General features: G+C 39.6%; 2 protein-coding genes and 2 non-coding genes across 5 annotated transcripts; all 4 read right to left on the bottom strand.

The window, feature by feature from the left end:
* Positions 1-95: 95 nt before the first annotated feature.
* Positions 96-10,874, bottom strand: dnase1l1 (deoxyribonuclease I-like 1). Of its 2 annotated transcripts, XM_055159827.1 has the most exons (10): positions 10,719-10,874; positions 8,113-8,285; positions 7,733-7,821; positions 6,864-6,950; positions 6,515-6,627; positions 5,975-6,087; positions 5,655-5,812; positions 4,689-4,785; positions 3,876-3,969; positions 96-1,447 (listed from the first exon to the last, which is right to left on the bottom strand). In XM_055159827.1, the coding sequence occupies exons 2-10, from the start codon at positions 8,260-8,262 to the stop codon at positions 1,434-1,436; spliced, it is 915 nt and encodes a 304-aa protein (XP_055015802.1). In that variant the 5' UTR covers positions 8,263-8,285; positions 10,719-10,874; the 3' UTR covers positions 96-1,433. The 2 variants fall into 2 exon arrangements, with proteins under 2 accessions (XP_055015802.1, XP_055015801.1); XM_055159826.1 differs by having other exon boundaries at positions 96-3,969.
* A 3,519-nt stretch (positions 10,875-14,393) lies between these two features.
* rpl10 (ribosomal protein L10) lies at positions 14,394-18,564 on the bottom strand. Its single transcript, XM_020932442.2, has 6 exons — positions 18,462-18,564; positions 17,386-17,444; positions 16,777-16,884; positions 16,380-16,518; positions 15,651-15,813; positions 14,394-14,599 (listed from the first exon to the last, which is right to left on the bottom strand). The coding sequence occupies exons 1-6, from the start codon at positions 18,482-18,484 to the stop codon at positions 14,444-14,446; spliced, it is 648 nt and encodes a 215-aa protein (XP_020788101.1). The 5' UTR covers positions 18,485-18,564; the 3' UTR covers positions 14,394-14,443.
* LOC129410878 (small nucleolar RNA SNORA70) lies at positions 14,959-15,092 on the bottom strand. Its single transcript, XR_008633031.1, has one exon. It is a non-coding gene; the product is annotated as a small nucleolar RNA SNORA70 (small nucleolar RNA).
* LOC129410879 (small nucleolar RNA SNORA70) lies at positions 17,201-17,332 on the bottom strand. Its single transcript, XR_008633032.1, has one exon. It is a non-coding gene; the product is annotated as a small nucleolar RNA SNORA70 (small nucleolar RNA).
* Positions 18,565-23,558: the final 4,994 nt, after the last annotated feature.

Raw genomic sequence — 23,558 nt, 5'->3', positions numbered from 1 at the left:
TTAATTTCTTTTACTGACCAACATTCTGTCTCTTTATTCCGCAGGTGCAAAGGAAACACCTCAAACTCAAATAAAGATTGTTCACACACATTACATTTGCAGTGTCATTATTTTTATTTAAAATTACATCAAATAATCATTACAATTGACCATGAATAACTTTAACAAAATGTGTACATCATATTTACATTGTGCATTTTTTTTTTTATTTTGGCACATTTAGGCCTATGATTTCAGAATTGTATCATCCAAAATATGTGCAAATACAGATTCTTAAAGAAGAGATAAAAACATTTTAACATTTGATTCACCATTTGAGTCACTACTTTTGTGAAACTAAAAAGAATTTCTAAAAAAAAAACAAAAAACTTGGAGTGGTCTTTACAGTAAAACAATACTTTTTTTACCTGTAGCACTTTGAGATTATTTTATGTAAAGTGCAATATAAATAAAATGTATTATTATTATTATTATTACTGAACAGACATTTATTTCATACAAGTTCAGATACAAACATAAACAAGGGTGACCACCTCAAACTAAAAAAGTGTCAGAAATGCAAACTGCTGATTTGACTACCGTATTTTTCGGACTATAAGTCACACTTTTTTCATGGTTTGGGTGTTTGCTGTGACTTATATATAAAAACTGTCATACTGACAGCCACTAGAGGGCGCCCTAGGTTTGTGTGTCAGTATCTGCTGCTCCTATTACTCCTGTACCACTGTCATTTGGCTCTACTGTGGCTGTCCTGCTGCAAATAGTAAAATATGCAGCCAAAAACAATAATCGAGCAGCAGAAAGAAAGTCTGGTGTCAGCGAGAAACTTGTGAAGGACTGGTGGAAAGCGAGGATGGAGAACACAGCTTCACGGTAATGGGGAGGGTCCACAGTGTAACTTTCCTTGGAAGTCATTGGATGGATGGACAAAGCCTGGACTTCAGTTACACCGAAACCATCCTGTCGGGACGGGACGACACACGCACAAGAGGAAGTGGCGCTCTGTTTACCTCCGGAGGTCGTGGAGTTGTTCAGAAGTGACACCGAGGATGAAGAATTGAATGGATTTAGTGATTTGGAGTGAGATGGAGAGTTTGGTAAACTTGTTCTGTTCTGTTGTTTGTTATATAGTTTATCTGAAGAACTGTGAAATATGTGACGTTAACAGTCTGTTGTTCTCTCTTCTATTGTTATTACTACAACTTGACTTTCATGATGAAATGTCATTTCCTGGTCTCTGATTTTATAAAATACATTTCTCCAAAAAGTGCGACTTATACTCTGGAGTGACTTATAGTCTGAAAAATACGGTAATCCTTTACTACTAGTCTGTGTATATCTCCAAAAATCAAAATGCTCTGTTCCATCTTGTGATGTCATGAAGTTAACAGCTGCCTTTAGTTCAGTAGAGATTGGCAATTCCAAGGATGAAATTATCCAAATGATTCTGGTAAAGAAAAAAAAAAAAAAGTACGTATTACCAGATGACATCACAAGGTGGAACGTGTTTTCAGTTTAAGAGAAGAACTAAAAGTGCAGGATTTGTGCGTTGAACATGTGTGAATGAAGCAAAACACAACTCCAAGTCTGTTTGTGATGAGGAAATAGAAAGATGCACAATGAAACAGTTCTGAGATGATGTGACGACACTGCATTTACCCAATATCATGTGTGTCATTCCTCAAAAATGATAAAGATGCTTTGTTTGAAAATTACTAATCTGGGAATTTTCTTTGACAATGTGGTGCAAAATCAAACAATGAACAATAAATGAAAAGTGGAGCATTTTTGAACCCAACATGTACGACCTGGAGTGTGAATGTTTTTAACTAGCAGCAGTAAGAGGGCGGAGACAGGGGGTAGGTGAACACACAATTATCCTGAGCACTTTAGCCTCGAACAGGGAACAATGATATATGTTTAAAAAGAAATACTGTACTTTCCGCACTATAGGGCACACTTAAAAACCTCTAATTTCATCAAAAAACGACTGTGCGTCTTATAATCCAGAGCACCTTATATATGAATTTATTGGAGTGTCTTAGTACGACTTTAGTAAACTACAAAGCCGCTCCACTTGCAGCATTCCGGCTCCCGTAGTCAGGAGCATCAGGAGTAATACAGACTGTGATTCTTTTTCATATCAAAATGCACCTGTCAAGAGACACGCTCACAACGCCCACTTTAAACTCAAGACTGTTCTAAAGAGAAAGTGTGAGCTGCGTGGGAGCAGTGGATGAGAGAAGGAGAACACACATTCACCAAGACAGAGAGACAGCGCCAAGGCACTTAGGCAACGATCTGCCAACGGATCGTGGACACCTGGACTAAGGATCAGAATCAACTGTGGTCCGAGCTTTCACCAAGACCAGAATCATCACTGGGGAACAGTAACCACACTGACTCGGATCATGACGAGAGGGATGTGGACGTGTGGACACCAGAATCACGCAACTGTTTGAACTATTATGAATTATTGTGAATACACAAACAATTTAGCGTCTCACACAGTAGTTTTTTACACATTACAACTGAACAAAGTTGAGAGTTATTGTGAACATGTTAAATAAAGTTTGACTGACTTATCGAACTGTTGTGTTTGGTTTAATGTGCCTTATACTCCAGTGTGATTTATATATGAAAAATTTTCAAAAATAGACCATTCAATGACAGTGCGTCTTATAATCCAGAGCGCCCTATAGTGCAGAAAATACGGTATGTCCATTTTACTTGTGTCCCTTTTCAGGTAGTCACCCTTCACAAACACATGATTTCCAGCTCTTCTCCTGTTAAACTTGATGTGTAACTGTTTGTATCGTTGTATTTCATCGTCTCTCTTAAGCTACAAATATGATTTTTGTTTTCTTAAAGCCTTATGGAAGAGTTTTGACTAACCATAATTCACATTCTATTTTGTTCTGTACTTTTCACCAAGCAAAAAGAAATGAAACTAAAACAGTGCAGTGCTTCATGTCGTGTGTGTGTTTCAACTCCATGTGTTGGACTGTGTATCCTCTGTCAGACTGCTCACATGTACATTAGGAGTCTCAGTGTTCTGGATGTGGTCAGTGCTGTTCTGGGCGTAGACTGTTTACAGAAGTGGACAGAGCGACGTCACACTGTCCAGCTCCAGACAAACGAACACAACTGAGCTTTGCAGTACAAGGATTAATCTGAAACCAGGGCTGATATTTGAAATTCTGAGTGTGCGTTTCATAGCAAAAAGAAAAGAGCCAATCAGGAGCGAGGTTGTTGAAGGTAAAGCTCCTTTCTGTCTCACTGTTGGTTTAGCAGGAAGTGGGCTTCTAGCAACACTGTCAATCAAACCGGCTGCAGTGACCTCAGGGGAAAGAAGGCACCTGATTGGTCAGTTATTAATGTTCAGAGCTTGTTTAGGGACAAAATAGTGGAATAAAAACCCCAGGATCATGTAGAGTGAGTTCAAACAAACAAGTGAAAAATAAAATGAGAAGCGTGACCAGCTGCAGACACAGAGAGACGGCGGACGGGTTTTCATTAGAAGTCAATTACAACAAAGAGCTGGAAGAACAACTTTGCGCCCATGCTCACTTCCTCACTGAAGCAAGCTCTGTCCTGGTGTGAGGGGTCATGTACTGGTGTGAGGGGTCATGTACTGGTGTGAGGGGTCATGTACTGGTGTGAGGGGTCAGCTCTGTGCTGGTGTGAGGGGTCATGTACTGGTGTGAGGGGTCAGCTCTGTGCTGGTGTGAGGGGTCATGTACTGGTGTGAGGGGTCATGTACTGGTGTGAGGGGTCATGTACTGGTGTGAGGGGTCAGCTCTGTGCTGGTGTGAGGGGTCAGCTCTGTTGGAGCAGGGGGGTGAGCAACACCAGGAGCAGGGAGCAGGACATACTGAAGGTTCCTGACCGCACTCTGACCGCAGCACTCTTGAAGGTCCTGGACTTCAGCAGCACCTCCACTGGGTAATGGTCACTCACATCCAGGGCCTGACAACAGAAATATACAATTATTATGAGTTAGCATCATCATCATCATCATCATCATCCTGGCTTTACATTTTACTGGAATGATACAGGTCATATCTGTGGAGAGGTGAACCTAGGGAGACCAGAATTTCAAAATAAAAAACTGGAACACCCTCGGTTTGTGGTGGTTGGTAATAATAAAATAGTGAATCAAGTGCTTAGTTAAGGGGAATTATTCTGCACTCGGCGCATTCGTGACAAACGTGAGTCAGTATAGCCACATTTTATGTTGTGTTTTCATTTTTAAGCAGCTTTTCTGTATTTTACCAAAATAAATGGCAGTTTATGTCTCTATTTACTATTGGCAGGGATCAGATTGGTCAAAAATAGGGACACCTGGGACATTTCTGGTATAAAATTGGGTCAAATCAGTGGTTTTGGGGGACACAGGACTCAAAACTGGACCTGTCCTGGTAAACAGGGACGTCTGGTCACCCCAGGTGAACCTGCTCACAGTAAGGATGCACGCTTTTTCAGAGCGGTAAAAACAACACAAAACACCTGTATGTGAATAAATGCAAGACAGAGAAGTTACAGTGGAACATACCAAGTAAAACAACAACACCTCTGTGTCAAGAGCTAAACCAAAACCAGGTTCATTTTGTGTAAGTACTAAATGTAAGCACTTGTGTAAAAGGACTAAAGCTGGTCGAAAATGGCTGTGATGGTTCTTGTCGTACCTCATCCTCTGACAGTCTGAACTCCTGCTGGAAGTTAAAGGCTTTGGCAGAAGAGGGCACCACTGAGTCAAACAGCTTCCTCCCATTCACCACGATCCTGTAAAAACATGATAATTTGTCAAATACTACAGACAAATACAACAAGTGAGTCTCTCATTTGGGTTGCCAGTTTCAATGCTGAAATCCAGTTTGTTTCAACCTAAAATGTCTCTCTCTGACCTGAATGTCTCCCTAAACCCCAGCACCTGCACCAGTCAGTGCTAGTGCAGCCTCTGCAGCTCAGGGAGTGCAGTTTTCTGTTGAATCAGCAGTGAAAGAACTATCTTATGTGTCTGAGGTAAGAGACACATAGGAGTATAAGATGTATTGAGTTCTAAATGATCCAGAGTTTTGGAGAGGAGATGCCTTCAGCATTTAAGACGTGTGTGATGGGTCACTCCTGCCGCTGTTTCATTGGCTGCAACAGAGTGATGTCATTAGTGGAGCCAGGAGCCTAAACTGGGGAAGCGGCAGGACAGGGTCGCACCTGAAGATGGCGTCTTGAGCAGGCGTGAGTGAAGACGCTGCACCAAACTCTGAAGAACTTTTCAAAAGGAACTTACTTGGCTTCATCTTCAGTTAAACTTGTCTTATAATGAGTCGCTGCGGAAAAAGGACTATCACCACAAGTTCTCCTCCCAAACGGAACCCTACATGTGCGCTGTGAGCAGCCACACTCTACTGACAATATTCCATGGAACAATTTACAGACATGACCTCATAAATATCTCATCACCAACAAGCAAAGAGAAATCTGCTACAAACTTCTACATCACTGTTCTCAACTAAATAATCATCTTAGAATGACAATGGACACAAATTGAAAAATCAAATCACTTATTTTGGACCTGCCCAGAAGAATTCATTAAACACAGATACAACTTCTTATCCCATTTGACCCTTCACTGGTCACCTGTGGCATCTCACCTGTCGTAGGCGCAGTTGGTGCTCTCTCGCACAGTGGTGTCTGATCCGTCTGGGATGAGCCACTGCAGGTTTGAGTCTGTGATGAGTCGCACTTTGTTCCGGTTCTTTTTGGCCAGATATCCACAGTCTGCGTTAAAGTCTCCCAGGAGCATCACGTTCTGACACACAGGGACAGTATGGGCATTATAAAGGAGCACTGTGTCACTTTTTTGGGGCAGGGTCTGCCAGCTTGTCTCCATGGAGATGGTTTTTGGTCATTTAACACTGCACTAGAAAAGTTACATGTTACACCATTAACTTGCTTGTGCCTGTGTCTGTACCTCAGTCTTCCACATCCTCTTGACGTCCTGCAGAACGTCGTACAGAGCGTCCAGTTCTTTGGTGGTGTTGGTCGGAGTCGTGTGCTGTGGGATCAGCACAAACTCTTTTATATCTGAGGACAAAGGAAGAAACACTTAGTTTTATTATTTTATATATTTATTGTTTATGTATTATTTGATATAGGTCCAAAAATCTTCTGTTCAGTATTCTGCAGCTGGCTCTGGTTAAATGTGGATGAAGAGGAGTGGTCTATGAGCTCTGCACGTTTGAGAAGGAAGTCTGTGATCTCATTTCTATTAAGCTGTTTTAGATCAATATTGAGGTTTACAAAGAACAAAATGCAATAGTTGTATAGTTTTAGATTAAAACTAAAAGAAGAAAAAAAAACCCCCACTGTGTTCTTTAAGTAAATCTGTGTCCTTACTGCCCCATATATGCAGTATTTATAATATGAAGTGAGTTTTCAGGACTCAGGTCAGATTACACTGTAGCTCAGTACTGCCCCCTGTGGTTATATGTGGTTACTTTAGGAAGCACACCTGTTTTTGGGGCTCTGAACCGGACAACAAACGGCTCTCGGGCGAAGGCGTCTTGGTCTCCAGGGCGATTGTCAGGATACTGGTACGTCCCTGTGACGGACGCCGAGCTCGTCCTGTGTACATCAGAACATGTAGTGTGAGAGTCATACACAGACCATTATCATATTTCTACATTTTGTTCTATACATATTCTGCTCCATTCAGGTTTTGTATGATACTGAACCTCAACCAAGACATTCACAGGCACATTCTGCACATTCAGCACATTCCACATACTGTTAAAACACAAATATATATGTCCCAGCCCTATATTAATAATCCTTAAATGAACAAACATGGTTAAACATACTTGTAGACAAAGACGTACTGCTCCTGATACGCCTCACTGCGTCCCAGCCTCTCACTGGCCACATAGTCATAATCTGCTCCTCTGCCTCTGAGGGAGACACACTGAGGTTAGACTCGGGTTAGACAGTCTGCAGGGCATCTGAGGCAAGACAGCCACATCTTACCACCACCAAGAAATGAATGAAAATGTACGATGCACAACGTTGAAAATCTACTTGTACTTCCAGGCTCACAGATATCAAATCAGATGCTGGTTTCAGATGACATCACAACATTCTACAGGCCAGTAGTAATTCAAACAGATTGGAGGAAGCTAAAACGAATATTGATCAACTGCAGATTCTTGATACAGCACGGTCTTGGTTCTAACCCATAATAGAAATGATCAGGTTCCATACCTTCCCGATATTTCATGGCAAAGTACAGTGTAATCAACAGGAAAATAAATCTGTACTGAACTATGACATCATCACTTTCTACAATCTGAAAACCACCAAAATTTATCTAAATGTGGCCAGGGTGGGTCACTTCTTTTTTTTTTTTTTAGAAGTGCACATATATTTACAGACAGAGCACACCTGGCTAAAGTGGATGTGAAAGTGTTACTAAAAAGTCTCCCCACATATGTGCAAGTGGAACCTTGTCTATGACAGAAAGTACAGTTTATACAAGCATCTATCATACGCACACTTTCTTTTATGTAAAAGGGTGAGATGATGTAATCTCATGTTTGTCCAGGAGGACATATAAGATATGATAGAAAAGATATAAATAGGAAACGGCTTCTGGATGAAGCCAAAACATCTTGATTTCGAAAATGGTCCAGATGACACCTGTGAAGCTCTTGCCCCTGTGTTAAAGTGCACACACCTGTTGAGTTGGTTGAGCAGTGCAGGCAGAGCCTTCTTTTTACTGTCCCTCACTTCCTGCAGTAGGCACACGTCACAGCGAGACACGATCTGAAACAGAGACAAAGAGATATTTAAATCAGATCTTTTTTTAATACACAATTTGTGTGCTGAACTCTAGACCTGGTTTAGTCTCTGGTTTAACCCTAGTTTAGACCATGGCATGGTTAATGGTCCTGGTTCAGGTCTGTCTTAGACCTGGTTTAGTTCATAAATCTTAGGGTCTGAAAGTCTCCACCACTAACACAAAGTCCCCCACATGCTTAACTTGAACGGAGGCTTCTAATATTCTTCTGATATTCTTATAACACAGTAATATACGACTAAACAGCTTGTTCTTACCTGTACTAGAGTCTTCATCACCTGTCCGTTTTTGGACTTGGATTCTCCGAAATGATAAGCGTTAAAAGCACAGATCCTGAAAGCCACGGTCAGGTGGAGGTTACACAGAGAGAAGAGGAAGACGAGGAGGAGAGAAGGAAGAGGAGCCATCTCACCAACGCCAAAACAGACTCCTGAAAAGAAATACAACTCATGAGGGTCACAGGCATTTGGGCAGTGACAGAAGATTCAAGAGTGATGGTCTGTGTGTTCTGATCTATGCACTGCTGGACCAGTTGGATCGTGTTTTTGTATATTTATGGAGAAGTGTCGTGTGGGAGCATGACTGACATAGTCCTATGGGGAGAGCACTGCACACAGTCTTACTGCTAACTGTAAGGAGGGGCCCAGGAGAGATCACTAGATTACTCAAACATGCACCAATGGCATCTAAAACTTCTTTGGGTTTTTGATGAGGGAAAAACAAAAAAATAATAATTTTGCATAAAAAGGAGAGCAGTTGAAGGGTAGCATGTCCTGTGTCAGGAAAGTCTCCACAGTTTGTAATCAAAATAATAAACTGTGATAAACCTTGATATTTGATGTATCGTTCCTAATAAAGGTGGACATTATTCTATAATAAACTCTGGAAAGAATGGATTCTGAAAATAGTGTGGAGAGGAACTTCTACAAGCTCCTGTATGGATGAATAGTGTTAGAGCTCCTAATCGCTCTGACCTCTGTCCTGAACATGTGTCCTGAGGAAGAGCTCTGATGTTCTTGTGTGTTCTCTCTCTTCACTCTATGTTTAGGTCGTTAAAACTACTTTTGGTTTTGGTTCTTTGTAACTCTGCAGTATTTCATAGAACTTGACTTCATATACTGTTTTTTTTATTTATTATTTTTATGTAAGGGTCCTATGTAACACAAAATTAACTCTTTAGAACTTTAAGTCATGTCATAATGTCGTTACATTACAATATGTCTTAAAGCTCATGAGTCAACAACAGAGATCAGGAAGAAATTCTACTTCCGAGTACTTTTCAAGCAGCATACTTTTACTTCTGCTTGAGTAAGATTTTTATTAGAAAAAAAAAACATCCCATGGAAACATACAGAATGTTTCCATGGAAATAAACAGGAGAAATAAGAGTCAGGTCTGTGGGGATGCAAACCTGCCCAGAGTAAGACACACACACACGCACACACACACACACACACACACACACACACGCACACGCACACACACGCACACACACACGCACACACACACACACACACACACACACACACACACACACACACACACACACACGCACACACACACATCCACTGCACCAGCCCAGAGGTAGGTAGTACTCAGTTATATTTACTTGACTAATTTAAATGAAATTGTACTTCTAGCAGTACACTTTTACTCCTACTTGAGTAAGATTTGTATTCCTTACTCTTTGTAGAATATCCCCCTTCCCACTCCTGCTTCCTTCCCTCCTGTTGTCCAGACTTTGCCCCCAAGCCTATAATTACACCTGTTCTTTCTCTTTGTCTTTGTGTGGTCCTGAGCTGAAGGAAACTGTTTGTGGAGTTTCTTACCTGCCTCATGGATTGTGTGTAAACGAAAGTGAGCTGGGTTGAGTTTTAATTTAGTTCATTACATTTATATTCTTTTTAACCATGATGTTGCACTTATTATTTGCCACTTTCATTTACTGGACTAATTCCTTTGTTCTTGCCCTTTTTGAAAAACACGGCTCCATAATCCATCACAATTCATATTCACCAACAACCCCATGAATAAAATCTTTAACTGGACTTGGTGATTTTCATTTTTCATTCAAGTTGAAGACATTACCTGGAACCAGAGCGTTACTAGAGTCAATATTTATATTTTTCACTCTTACTTAAGTAAAAGTTGGTCTTCCTCTTCCCACTGAGTAAGTCTAAAGTCACAAAATCTTTATGTGACAATATGAAATGAGTTGAACATTTGAGTTTCTTGCAGTGTTTTATTGTGTCTCATTTTGTGTCTGTCAACCAGATTTTGAGAAATATTTCACGTGTTGACCTTCAAATTACATATCAGATCTTATATCCAGACAATTACTTTCACTTTTACTTTACTTAAGTAATTTTCCCAAGTAAGCCTATTTTATTTATTTATTTTATTATTTATTTATTTATTCATTATCTTGAGTATGATTTTTGGACCACTATTGGACCACTGGCTCCTCTACCATCTCTGACTGCCAAAACTTCTAATTTTAGACTGACAGCTGACAAAAGAGAAGTAATGAATTTATGAAACGTTGAATTGCAAAATTACGCGTGAAAATGTCAAACATGCCCAGACACGTTTCACAAACACAACAACATGACTTTAAAAAACGTATTTTCTAATGTGGAGCCTGATTAACTTGATTTTCCGGTGGCGGTTTAATCATTTGTCCAGTGTTTGTCTTTTGGCTGTCACTGTCGCCAACCCCAAACTAAAATGGCAAAACAACTCCCGTTAGGAACACGGCAGCTTTACGCACGGACATTACGCGCGCCTGTAACCTTTACTTTCTCTCAATGTGCGTTTAAGATTTTACGATCAGTCAAAACGTAGTGTAAAAAACGTAACTTACCGTGTGTTTCTTGGGTTCTTTCCTACATCTGTGGTGCGTTCACGCGACTCGGACCGCCTCTGAAAACGGAAACCCGAGGCGCGCCGACGATTCATATCTCGGGGCGGGACCGTAGACCGTTTATATATAAAACCAACTTCTTCTGTGGGCGTGTGTATATAAGTATAAAGTCGTTATACGGTCTGTGGGCGGGTCTCCGTTACTCACTCGTCATGGGCAGTGCTTGCTGTTGCCAGTTCTTTGTTTTCTGCATGTTCCAAGAAATTATTTATCATTTAGTGGAATAATTTCACTGAGCGTTCAACGAAAAGCGCGTCTTGTCACGAATTGTCTGCATAGATGTCATTTGTTTTTTGTCTGGAATGACATTAAAGATCCTTTATGACACAAAATGGATTCTGATGAGTTTTAAGACATATTATAATGTTGTTACCACCTGAGAAATAGACCGAGTTGTGTTTTATTCCATTTACACACGTTTGAGTAATTCTTTATTATTCCACCTTGTGATGTCATGAAACAGTAGTTTAAGTGAACAGCTCCTTTTACCTTTTATTCAGTAGAGATTGGCAATTCTAGGGCTGAAAAATCTTCAATGATTTGAAGCTGTTGTGCAGGGGTCTCCAACCTGTAGCTCGGGAGGTACCAGTAGCTCTCTTCTCCCTTCCAAGGAGCTCACCAAAGGATTTCTGAATTTTACGCATTGTGCTCAATTAGTAAAATTTGACTGATTAAATGTAGGGTGACCAAATGTCCCTGTTGACCTGGGACAGTCCCAGTTTTGAGCCCTGTGTCCCCTGTCCCAGCAGATTTATCCAAACCATTGATTTGTCCCAGTTTTATACAAGAAATGTCCCAGATGTCCATATTCTTGACCAATTTGATGCCTGTCAACAGTAAAGAGAGACATACACTGTCACTTGTTTAGGGAAAATAGAGAAAAGCTGCTTTAAAACGACCAAAACCAAAGAAAACGTGACTATACTGACTCATATGTTAATCATGAATGGGCCAAGTCCAGAACAATTCTCCTTAATTACACTTGATTCACAAGTCACCAGGATGTCCTAGGTTTTGATTTTGAAAATCTGGTCATTTTAATTAAATGCCCATTACCATTGTAAATGTATAGGTACAGGTATGTTTTTAATGAGGGAACAACATAACAGATGTGAAAATACCGTAATATGGGCCCTTTAATGTAGACAAGAATATAAGAGTTTATTGTAACTTTTTATTTACAAGAACTGTGCAATTAATCACATTTAATCAAGATTAAGATTAAATTCTCAAAAGTCTATGATCAGCTTTGTCTGTTTGATCGAGAGCTCCACAGCCAATCCTCAGCCAATTTTTTTTTTTAGTTTCAAATTGTCAATGAAAGTTCAAACTAGATTTATAGAGATGCAGCAGCCTTGTAATTATAATGACCAAAAGGAATAAAAATCCATCAACTGTGGACGTGCTGAGGCCAGCTCAACATTAGCCAATAGAAAAATGTACCCTTCTAAGTTTCACCGTGGCTCTTAGATTTACTCCATTTCTTGTGACCTCTAAAACTAGCTCCTTTCTGGCATTTTCGTTTTGTAAATGCTGTAGTCCAAAAAGCACTGCTACAATGACAGCAAAAATATGAAATAAAAAAATTTTAATGTAATTTCCCTTGTGGATCAAAGTCTGCTAAAATCTAAGAAATAAAATAAACTGGGTACTGAACTGTATTGTTTATTATAAAGAATGTCAAAATCATCTTGTTCTTAGTTGGTCCTGGTCAAGCAGAAGTAAACAGCAAGACCAAAAATTCAAGTGAATGCATCTGATATAAAACTGTATTGAACAGATACATATGTACTCTAGTTTATGAAACTGCTGACCTTTTTTCTGTACCATTTTTGGTTCTAAAGTTCCATATGTTTTAAACAGACCATGTATGAAACATGGAACAAAAATTATTTCCCAAATTTCAAAGACCTGCAAATCATGTAAATAAATGGATGTATTTCATCATATCTTGTGTTATTCCATCTTTGAACTGTTGAAGGTTCATGATTTCTCAAAAAGAAAAAAAAAATTTAAATGATAAAAATATTCTTGGAAGGATTGACATATTTCATAGAAATAGTTTCATTTTGAAGTAATATTCAAGTATTCAGAAGAAAAAAGCGACAAATGATGTAAAATCCTGCACCTTCTACTTGTTTGCACAATTTTCCCTCTGTTACTTTTCCCTCCGTTACCATGACCTTTCTTAATAAAAATTCTCATGAGTCAAAAAGTAAGAGGTTTTTCAACCTAATCTTGTACCATATGGTAGAAAACTATATGAAGCAAATATTCAAACCAGTTTGTTAAGGATATGGAAGTGAGAACCAAGAGTTATCACTGTTTGGATTTATTGCCCAAAAAGTGCTGCATATTTCATTCCCTCCGTTACCGACATGAGTTTCTAAATTTTTTTGTCAACAACTTGAAAGAATATCACAGGTTTAACTTGACCCTGTTGGAGTGTAACTCTTTCCTACATTCTGATACTTTACTTATTTCAATAGTCCCTCTAGTTTCTGAATAAGAGACATTTGAATGTCAAAAATCTGCCTGTTTCCCTCCGTTACCACTTGACTGGACCCAGTTGCAACCTCATGTCTCGTTTTGTATGGTGGAAATTTGATCATGTATCTCAACCTTAGTCATTATCCCATGGACAATCTTTAAAAATGTACCTGTAAAACATGGCTTGTGGTCCTAGCATCTGAAACACACTGGGAAATTAAACACTTAAAGGGTCCATATTTTGACATTTTCTGATCTGTTAAAGACTGATAGTCATTTCCATCACAAACGTACCTAGAGTTGTTGTTTTTCATTCACACAATTAACACTAATCCTTTATACTGAGCCCTGGAATTGACCATCTTAAACTGAAAACACTTCATGACATCAAGATGGAACAGAGCATTTTGTGCTTTGAGTAACCCTCCATCATGTCTGCATCTCCAAACACATGTACGAAACAACAACTCCAGACTTAAAGCTCAAGTGTCAATTTTGCGGAATACAGAGCCTAATATTTCCAAACAAGAAAATGCATTGAAAAAGTGAAAGAGGCTGAGTGGAAATCCATACTTTACCAGTGCATACATGAGTGTTTCAAATTGAAAGTTTCAGATCTCATTCAGAGAAATGGAAACGTTGCACCTGCCACACACCCACCCAGTGTTCCTGTTTAAAGTTCATATTTACCATTGGGAAAAAACCTCCACTATCACTTTTACACCAATCAAGAGGCAGTTTGTGCATAAATATTTTGTACAGGAAGTGTTCAGATTGTAAATTTTATAAGGAGCATATTGAGGACCATAGAGACATCACATAGTAGTGCTCTGAAGCAAATCTAAAACACTTTACAAAACCATGGAGATCAAATGTTTGGCCAAACTTAAGCCATTCAATTTTATATGGAACAAGGGGCCAAGTTACAGGTCAAGTACATGGAGAGGCAAGCTCATTCACAGTAAGGAGTTAAGATGCATGATGAGTCTTACAATGTAGAGCTTTAAAACAAACCACTGACCTGAAAACTTAAATTCAGGGCGTACGGTAGTTACTTATATTTATGAAAAGTCCACACAGTGCATGGGGCATGCTGAATTCAACATAATACACAGACTCCCAGTGTACTTTTATAACCAAACATTTATTGTTTGCCTGTAGGTGGCGCTGTGAGCTCAGTTGGCATGCAGGGCCTTCCAGCGGGTCAGGGGGCCGCGGTTTGGGATGTATTTGACCCCACAGCCGTCAGGGATGAGCCTCTTCTCAGCCAGCATGTCGTCAAAGTCACAGGCGTTGAACTTGGTGAAGCCGTACTTCTTTGAGATGTGGATCTGGAAACAAAAGTCATACAACTGATTGAAGCATGTGTGGCAGCAAGTCCAGAGGCAAGACAAAGAAAACTTCCTAGAGACTTTTGGAAACAAGCGTTTACATAAAATATAGTACTGAACTCAAGAAAATCAAACAAGTGACATTTTCCCTCAGGCATTTATACATTAAAGAACTCTGAAATCACTGCAATTTTGTTCAAACTAAATGGAACTTAATTTGGTTCTTTTCAGTGGTTGCCAGTGATGTCTTTTCAACACTGGCAACTCTACATTTTTTTATAATGCAGAAAAAATTTGAAGTGAACGCATTCAATTTTACATAGAAGAAAATGCAAGTCAGTTTTAAGATTTGACATGTGTTTTGTCTCAATGGTCCCTTAAAGGCCCCAGCACCTCACAGCTGAGGCCGTACACAACCAGAGAGTCTCTGTCTGCAGCCTTTGCACACCACCCTCACACACACACTGAGGCTGGTCGGCTTAATAGACTGCAAATACATGATTTACACTGTACAAGAACTAATGTTAGAGTGTGTCACAAGATTTAGTGCAATTAAAATGTATAATCGTTTATTCCATAGTCCTGCATTATTGTGTTAATATGACATGTCTGGACAGAATGAAGTTTGACTTAAAACTATCACTTAAAACTACAGCACTACAGATTGTTTAGGTCTTAATAAAGCTGAATGTAGAAAGGCAAAAGGTAAAATGTCTGGAATAACTGATGATGATTTAAAGATTCCAATTACAAAATGCCTTTAGACAAAGGTATCCACAAAATCTAATCAAGGATTGTCATTTTAAAAATAATTTGACCAGCAACTCAGCCATATGCTGAGATTTAGAAATAAATCAGATAACCAGGTCATCTTTGAGATATGTTGAGATGGATTCTGGTCTCAGCTTGGGCCTGAATGACTTTGAAAAGTACCCAAATGGTGCAGGACTTCCATCTGTCCAGGTGATATGATAAAGAGCCTGCCCATCAGAAGAAGACATCCCCACACTATTCTGTGAGGTCATTCCTCTAGTGTTTGGTAGCGTTTTACCTTCTGGCGGCCGGGGAACTTGAACTTGGCTCTGCGCAGAGCCTCCACCACGTGCTCCTTGTTCTGGGCCTTTGTGCGCACAGACATGATGACCTGCCCGATGTGCACACGAGCCACAGTGCCCTGGGGTTTACCAAAAGCACCGCGCATACCAGTCTGGAGCCTGGAACACAAGAAACAGCTTTAGAATCTCAGGCTGAAGACTAATGTTAGCTTTAGAACCAGAGACTGACGCAAACTTAAGCTCTAGTCAGTTTTGTGGTAGTGCACACTTGTAATGAGTGTAAAAAAACAGGCTCCATTTCTAATCAATGTGATGAACACACAAGACAGGATTTTAGATGTAAAGAGCTCGACATACTGGAGCAGTCTTTATGAAGTCAAAGCCCGTGAAGTGCTGTAGAATTCAAATACATTTTCTTCTGTTTCCCTTGTGAGGCAGCTGACAGTGCAAACATGAGCAGACCCATACGAGACACACTAGGTTACACAATGCATTAAAAAAAATATATATATATATATTCTATCTATCGATCACATAGATAGACCAGACTTTAACGCTACATTTGTTAAAACAAAATCTTTCCACTGCCTCAAAGAAACAGTCTACAGTGAGTTGATGATAGAGTACACTCTTCAGACTGATGCTGTCACCAGATCAGAAGCACTACTCACACAGCATCCCAGACAGAAGGAAGACCTTCATTATATTAAGAAACAGCTCCTCACCTATCAGCCCCAGCGCAGGATAACATTTTGTTGATGCGGATGACATGGAAGGGGTGGAGCCTCATGCGGATGTGGAAGCCATCTTTACCACAGGTCTTCACCATGTACTTGTTAGCACAGATACGAGCCGCCTCCAGGGCTGAGGAGAGAAACAAATGTTCTCAAATACTTTGAAGAGCAGAAGAGAAACTTGATAGATGAAGTCATGCTTTATGAACAGTTTTTTTAGCAAATAAATTCTCCACTAAAGTTTAGAAATTCTACTTCACACATTAGTTTGATAGATTAAACATTTTATCAGCTGTTTTGGCTGTAAAATATCACTCATAAGTGACAGCTGAACATTTACCCATTTGTAACATTTAAATTTTCAATCACAATAACCCCAAAACTCTACCTTCAGAGGAGAGCTGCTCGTACTCGTCAGAGACCATGTGACCGCACAGAGGAAACTCGTCCACTTTGGCCTTCTTCCTGCCCAAGTCGAAGATCCTGATCTTAGGATCTGCACAGAGACAAACCAATCAGGACTGGACTGTGTCTAAGATGGACCAATAGAAACACAGAATGTTAAAATAAGCTTTTTCAGCATTTAAATAGATTAATTTCCCTTTAATACACTATGGTGACCCCCACAGTTTAATTACAACTGAGGAAAGAACTGGTAAAACAAATACTTCAAGCTTGTAGGTGTTAAACATGTACAACTATGCTTAGTCAGTGATACATTTACAGACCAAAATATCAGTCAATAAAATGATTCAAACATGGATCATTTATGCCACCAGAGCTTTAGGATATGTCTTTGGGAAACACTGTAGATTTGTATCAATGGTCCCTTAAAGGCCCCAGCACCTCACAGCTGAGGTCGTACACAACCAGAGAGTCTCTGTCTGCAGCCTTTGCACACCACCCTCACACACACCGAGACTGGTCGGCTTAATAGACTGCAGTGTTTGTCATTTATTCTAAGACACTTCATGACTGAAAAGTCCAGAAAACTCACCAGGAACACCCCGACAGAAGCGGGACTTGGGGTAGGGCTTGTTCTTACAGTATCTGTAACTGAAGGAGAGAATCAAGTGTTAGTGACACAAGAAAAACTAGTAAGACTACTAAACTGCAGTACACGTTTAAATTAATAACATGTTTACTTTGCTGCATTGTTCACTGTTTACTCCTTATTTAAAGTGTTTAACTTCATAAACTAAGCTTTCAAAATAATGCAATGACCCGGTGTGGCTGCTGCTGGTCCTGGGGACCAATTTCATTTCACTGAGTTGCATGTAAAAGAGTTTTTTTTTTTTTTATCAATCTGGGACATTACTAAGATTATGCACCCTGTAATTTCATGACAATCACATCCTTCACGACTCACTTGTATCTTAGTAAATAGACTTCAGTCAATCCAACTGAGCACATTTGTATGTTCTGGTTATTCAAGCATGTTTCAGTATTTTGACAAATGGCAATTTATGCTCTTCTTTAATGTTGGTGGGTGTCACATTTGTTGAAAGCTACACCTGGGACATCTCATGTACAAGACTGGGATATATCACCGATTTTAAATAAATCCACTGGAACAGGGGTAAGCAGGGATCAAAACTGGGACTGTCCCGGGTAAACGGGGTATTCTGGTCACCCCTGAGCAAAATTAAACTCCTACAAATGACCAGCGTGTATTTAGCCTCATCATTCTGGAACACCGAATGACAAAGCATGACTAAGCATAGTGAATACAACGCACCATAACTTGAGATAATCGCGATCGATAGTCTTAATGCAACAGATATCATATAAATGATGCTGAACGTGAGTGCTGCTCATGTGAAATACGTGCGGAGGATCTGACAGTTCAGCTTTGCACAACGTCACGCAGATCATTAGTTAAACAGTGCAAATCACGGCTAGAACGACTGCCTCTAAATAACAACACATTTGAACGCTTAGAGACAGGGGCATGTTGTAGATTTAGTGTGTTATCGCAGTGTCGGGGCCGGCTCCAGCGCACATGGTGAACTCCGCCGCTGCCATTTTCCCCGCAGCTCCGGCCTAAAGATTAAACTCAGATTTTAGACTCACCAACGGGCGGGACGGCGGCCCATTTTTGCGATCTGCAGAATAAAACACACAAACACGGAAATAAGGTGAGAAAACGGGTAAAAGAGCGCGTTTAATGTGAGAAAAATGAAGTTTTAACAGAGCAGGGAAAAAGCGCTCCGACCACGCACTCACCTAATGGAGGAAAGGAAGTGCGATGGACTTCCGCCGCGTCATAAGCCCCGGATGAATGCTGGGAAAAAAATGTTCAATAAAAAATAAATAAATAAATATATAAAATGCTAAATAAAAGTCTATAATTGATAACATACCATTGTTTAATATTTATTTTTATATAAGGTTTTGTATTTTTGCATATTTTCAAAGCGTGATTCTTTAAAGGTACAGTGGGACACTGACTCGCGGGACGCGCGCGAGTCATTGAAAACATTAAAACCATACTTCGGAACATTCCTCATGGAGATAGAAATTTTTGATGCCATACATTAATATTAATATTAATAATTAATATTAATATTAATACAGTTTTTTGTTTAATCAATCATTTTTAGCTAAAAATTTACTTCCTGTGGCTTTAAAAAAATAAAAAAAATTAAAATAAAAATTTTACCAGACCATTATAACCCAAGGTAAGTGTGTTAAATAAAACAGAAATGCATAAATGAAAGTATAATAGGCTTATAATGGATATTAATCACAATGATACACAAGATATGTTATAAATATTATTTTTTATATATTATTTAATTTTTTATAATAAGTACAATATTAAAAGATTCACAGCATTTACAATTTGCTATCTTTATATAAGAAAAATGCATTTTGTTCAGATTACTGTTCTGTTTTGTTCTTTTGTTTTTTCATAATTATTTACCATTGAGGTGCACTTCCTAGATTGTGCGCTGGGGGTCAGTATTGTATAATTTTTGTCTTGACTGGGCCTAAACATGAACCATTCCCTAAAAGTGCAGTGATGTCATTGGAGCGGCTCGTGTTAACACAAAACAAATGTCTTTATGTTGAAGCATGTTTGGAATTTAATCTGGACTCAGATTTAATCTGCTCTCTCATCTGTTACCAGATTAATACGAGCTCACCTTCATGATCTGAGCTGTCTGACGAGTCTAGACTGTGTTTTTGGACCTCATAAATCCAGGTCTAACGTTATCTTCTCTTTGAACCAAAGAGAAATAATATGCTTATTTAACACATTAAGAGTGAAAATTATCGTCTGGTCAGAAAAAAGTCCCAAAATGGTTTTAACTGTGAGTACGGGGCAGTGGGATCACCCACTTTATAATGACTGCATGTCCATGTGTCCAAAACAAGACATTCAGTTCAGTTCAAAACATTTATTTGTAACGCATACATGAACATATGAAAAATTTAAATGATGTTCTCACTCTCAATCTTTTAAATTAAATAATAATAAAATAAAAGGAAAAGTCCAAAGTTCTTCTTTAGGGAGACACAGATTCGTAGCTTCCTGTCTGCCTGGTGGTTACAGAGGGGAGAGAGTTCAGCATCCTAACAGTCTAGTGGATAAAGCTGTGAGTGAGTCGTGGTGAACATATGAGGACTGCCTGAATGTGGAAAGATTTTATGTAGTATTTTTTGAAGTTGTAAGTACATGACATACTTCAATAAAATACATAAATGGCATCATCTGCTCGAATCCTATTTCTAGATGGAAAGATTGATAGATACTTTTTGAAGATGACAGGGAGATGGTAGAACATCAGCAGGATCTTCTGGCAGATGTTAAAGGACTTCAGCCTTTTGAGATAGTACAGTCTGCTCTGTCCCTTTCTGTATTCTCAGACCAGTCCAGTCTGTGGTCGAGATGTAAACCCAGATACTTCTAACTTTCTACAACGTCCACAGTGTCCCTCTCAGTGGTCCTGCTCCTCCTGAAGTCCAAAACCATCTCTTAGGTCTTTGCAGTGTTCAGTTAAAGGTGGTCAGCCCTGCACCACACCACAAAGTCCTCCATGAGCTGCGATTTCTGGACATTTTACAAACAAAAGTAGTTTCCAAAGTATTTAACACAGTGAACAAAACCACAAAGTAGAATAAAAACAACAGTGCAGTAAAGACTCCCATTGTGTTCCAGTATTGTACGTGATAAGTACAGGTGGAACATAGTAGTACAGGGCAGTGTGCAGTGTACAGTCTGACAGCAGCAGGAAGGAAAGAGCTGCACAATCTCGTCTCCTTCACAAAGAGAGGGTGGATCAGTCACAATACTAATTCCAATAGTATGATGATAATAAAAAAACAAAACACTTTCTTAGACAACAGAATGTGATTTTCATTTACTTTTACATTTACATTTTACTATTACTTTTGACAACCCTAGTTATCAATAAGTCATGGGAAATGGAAAAATACTGTCATGGATAGAGCGTAGATGACACCACATCCTAAGGTTGAGAAATATTGTCTCCGTATTGTGATATTGTTTACAGTCCCCATTAAAAGTCCATCAGGCGCCCTGGTCTCTTATCAGCTCCGTCAGTCTGTGTGTGTGTGTGTGTGTGTGTGTGTGTGTGTGTGTCTGTGTGTGTGTGTGTGTGTGTCTGTGTGTGTGTGTGTGTTTGACTTTGTGGAGTCAGACTTTCCTGATGAGCTCATGGAGGAAGAGCAGAGGTGGAGTTAGGACACTTTAAAGCTCCCATATGCCCAAAATGCACTCCTGTGTGATTTAAGCCAAGTTAAGAATGTTGTCACCTCCTCAAAAACAGACCTGGAGTTGTGTTTTGTTTCATTCACACATGTTTGTAATGTTGTAGACGAGTCAAGACTGCACTAGGCGAGACCAAGACCTGTCTGAGACCACAGGGTCCCGAGACCAGGACAAGGCCAAGACGTCTGGAGGTCGAGAGCGAGACAAGACCGAGACTTTTAAAGGTCAAGACTGAAACAAGACGGAGACCACGGCCCAATGAGACCAAATCAAGACCACATTTATAATTTTCTACATTTATTTCTATTTTACCGTTATTTTGGCACAGATATCAATGTTTTTATAAATCTATCTCCCGCGCGCTGGCTTCATACAAACACACAAGCTACAGTGATAAGCCCCACACGGGCCCACACACCGGTACAAGTTTGTTGCAGTAGCAGCTGTAATGAAGTGTGATCACGCTCGACCAGTGTCAGACCTCGAGTCCGTGAGAAGACCGAGTCCAAGCACCTTCAAGACCGAGACGAGACCAAGTCCAAACGCACTAGAGTTCGAGACCAAGACCATAGAAAAACAGTCTCGAGTCCGGTCTCAAGATCAAAACCGGTCTCCAGTACTACAATACCCTTTACTATTATTTTATTATTAGTCTGTCTACATCTCCAAAGCTCAGAATGCTCTGTTCCACCTTGTGATGTCACGAAGCTCCTTTTACCTTTAGTTCAGAGATCGACAATTCTAGATCTGAAATCATCGAAATTAGGAGTCTCCAATCTGCAGCTTGGGAGCTACTCTCTCACCCCCTTCCAAGCAGCTCGCCAAGGGATTTCTGAATCATTACATATTGTACTGAATAAATAAAATGTGATGAATTAAATGCCTTTTGCCATTGTACATGTATCACTTTGATGCCTAAGTTTGTGCACTAATAAATGGATAATGGTTTATGTTTTATAGGCATCAAAGACTACGTTCACACTGCAGCCTGAAGTGACCCAAATCTGATTTTTTGGCCCCTGTGTGACCTGTATCTGATCTTTTAATGACAGTCTGAATGACACAGATCCAATTTTTTCAAATGTGACCCAGGACACTTGGATATGTGCTCCTGAAACCGTTACATATCTGATCTTTTGACATGTGACTTCAGTGTGAACGGCCAAGGCGCATTCATCCACCTACACAAATGTACACAAACGTTCTTCTTGTCATACGAAAATTGTTAATGAACTCTGTGTCACTGAAGTGAAGCACATCTCCACTCACCACTCTTGGCTCCGTCTCCACATCCACACGTTCCTTTCAACGGACTGAACCACAAAACACCACGGCCAAAAACCTCGTCCTTCTCCTTCTCAATCTCCTCCTTAAAACAAGTAAGTTGTTCATGTTCTGGCTCTGGTACGAGAGGAACTTTAAAATCTTCACGTGCTCGTTGCTGCGTCCATGTTTGGACAACTTCTGTAACCACAGAGACGCTCGCTGAGGTTGACGTCGTCGTGTCTCCAGTGCACATGTGGGACACTTTTGGGCCGTTTAATGTTCACACTGGAGTCACATACAAGTCCCATTTAATTGGAAATGTGAACGACCTCGAAAAAACATCAGATTTCACACAAAAAAAATCTAAATTGAGCAACAAGCCCTGCAGTTAATGCACCTCATCTAAGACTTGCCGTGGCTCTTTTATTTGCTCAGGTTCTTGTGATCACTAAAACTTGTAGCTCAATGGCATTTTCATTTTGTAAAAGTAGATCATTGAAGGAAAAAGTCTGGAGACCCCTGATCTAGATGATTCTAGTGAAGGTGTGTGGAGTTTAAGAACACAGTGAAGCATTTCCTGTATTACCACATGACATCACAAGGTGGAACAGAGTGTTTTTTTTTGTGTGTTTTTGTTTGTTTTTTACTTTGAAAGAAGAACTAAATACAGTATGTAGGGTTTGTGTGTTAAACATGTATGAATAAAACAAAACACAACTCTGGGTCTGTTTGTGATGAAGAAACATTAGAAGAGAGATCAGAAAACAGAGTGTGGGCTCTTTAACAAACCAGGTACAGGTGTGCTTTGATAAATACAGCAGGATAATGGACTTTGTCACTAAAATATGATCTGAGAAAACCAAACAACACAGCATTTTGACAAAATGCTTTTTTGACTGTTCATCAGTCGTTCATTTTGTGTGGTCTGCTCTTTTTGCTCTTGATTTTACGAGTTGTGTTTTATTTTAGATTTCTATTGCATTGTTTAATCTGTATTGTGCAGCAATTTGGGAACTGTTTTGTTTAGGAAATGTTCTATAGAAATCAAGTGGCATTGGTTTGAGTTTACCCCAGTGCTTCTTCTGTTTTCCTTTTTGCATGCAGCCTACAGCAACATGACGAGTCTGCAGAGCCATCCCAAACAAATAATGAGAAGGATCAGCACA

This window comes from Boleophthalmus pectinirostris, unplaced genomic scaffold (genome assembly GCF_026225935.1).
Source record: "Boleophthalmus pectinirostris isolate CB_2022bp ecotype Guang Dong unplaced genomic scaffold, ASM2622593v1 HiC_scaffold_2823, whole genome shotgun sequence".
Lineage (NCBI taxonomy): Eukaryota > Metazoa > Chordata > Actinopteri > Gobiiformes > Gobiidae > Boleophthalmus > Boleophthalmus pectinirostris.
Note: the sequence above shows the minus strand (reverse complement) of the source record. Positions and strands in the feature narration are given on the sequence as shown.

Excerpts from the sequence above, each read along its gene's own strand:
- dnase1l1 (XM_055159826.1), bottom strand. The coding sequence starts at position 8,262 with ATGGCTCCTCTTCCTTCTCTCCTCCTCGTCTTCCTCTTCTCTCTGTGT. Across the intron at positions 6,088-6,514 it reads GTTCAGAGCCCCAAAAACAG|ATATAAAAGAGTTTGTGCTG; the intron begins GTGTGCTTCCTA and ends CTTTGTCCTCAG. Across the intron at positions 5,813-5,974 it reads AGAGGATGTGGAAGACTGAG|AACGTGATGCTCCTGGGAGA; the intron begins GTACAGACACAG and ends CCTGTGTGTCAG.
- rpl10 (XM_020932442.2), bottom strand. The coding sequence starts at position 18,484 with ATGGGCCGCCGTCCCGCCCGTTG. Across the intron at positions 16,885-17,385 it reads CTTCTGTCGGGGTGTTCCTG|ATCCTAAGATCAGGATCTTC; the intron begins GTGAGTTTTCTG and ends GTCTCTGTGCAG. Across the intron at positions 15,814-16,379 it reads TCCTGCGCTGGGGCTGATAG|GCTCCAGACTGGTATGCGCG; the intron begins GTGAGGAGCTGT and ends CTTGTGTTCCAG.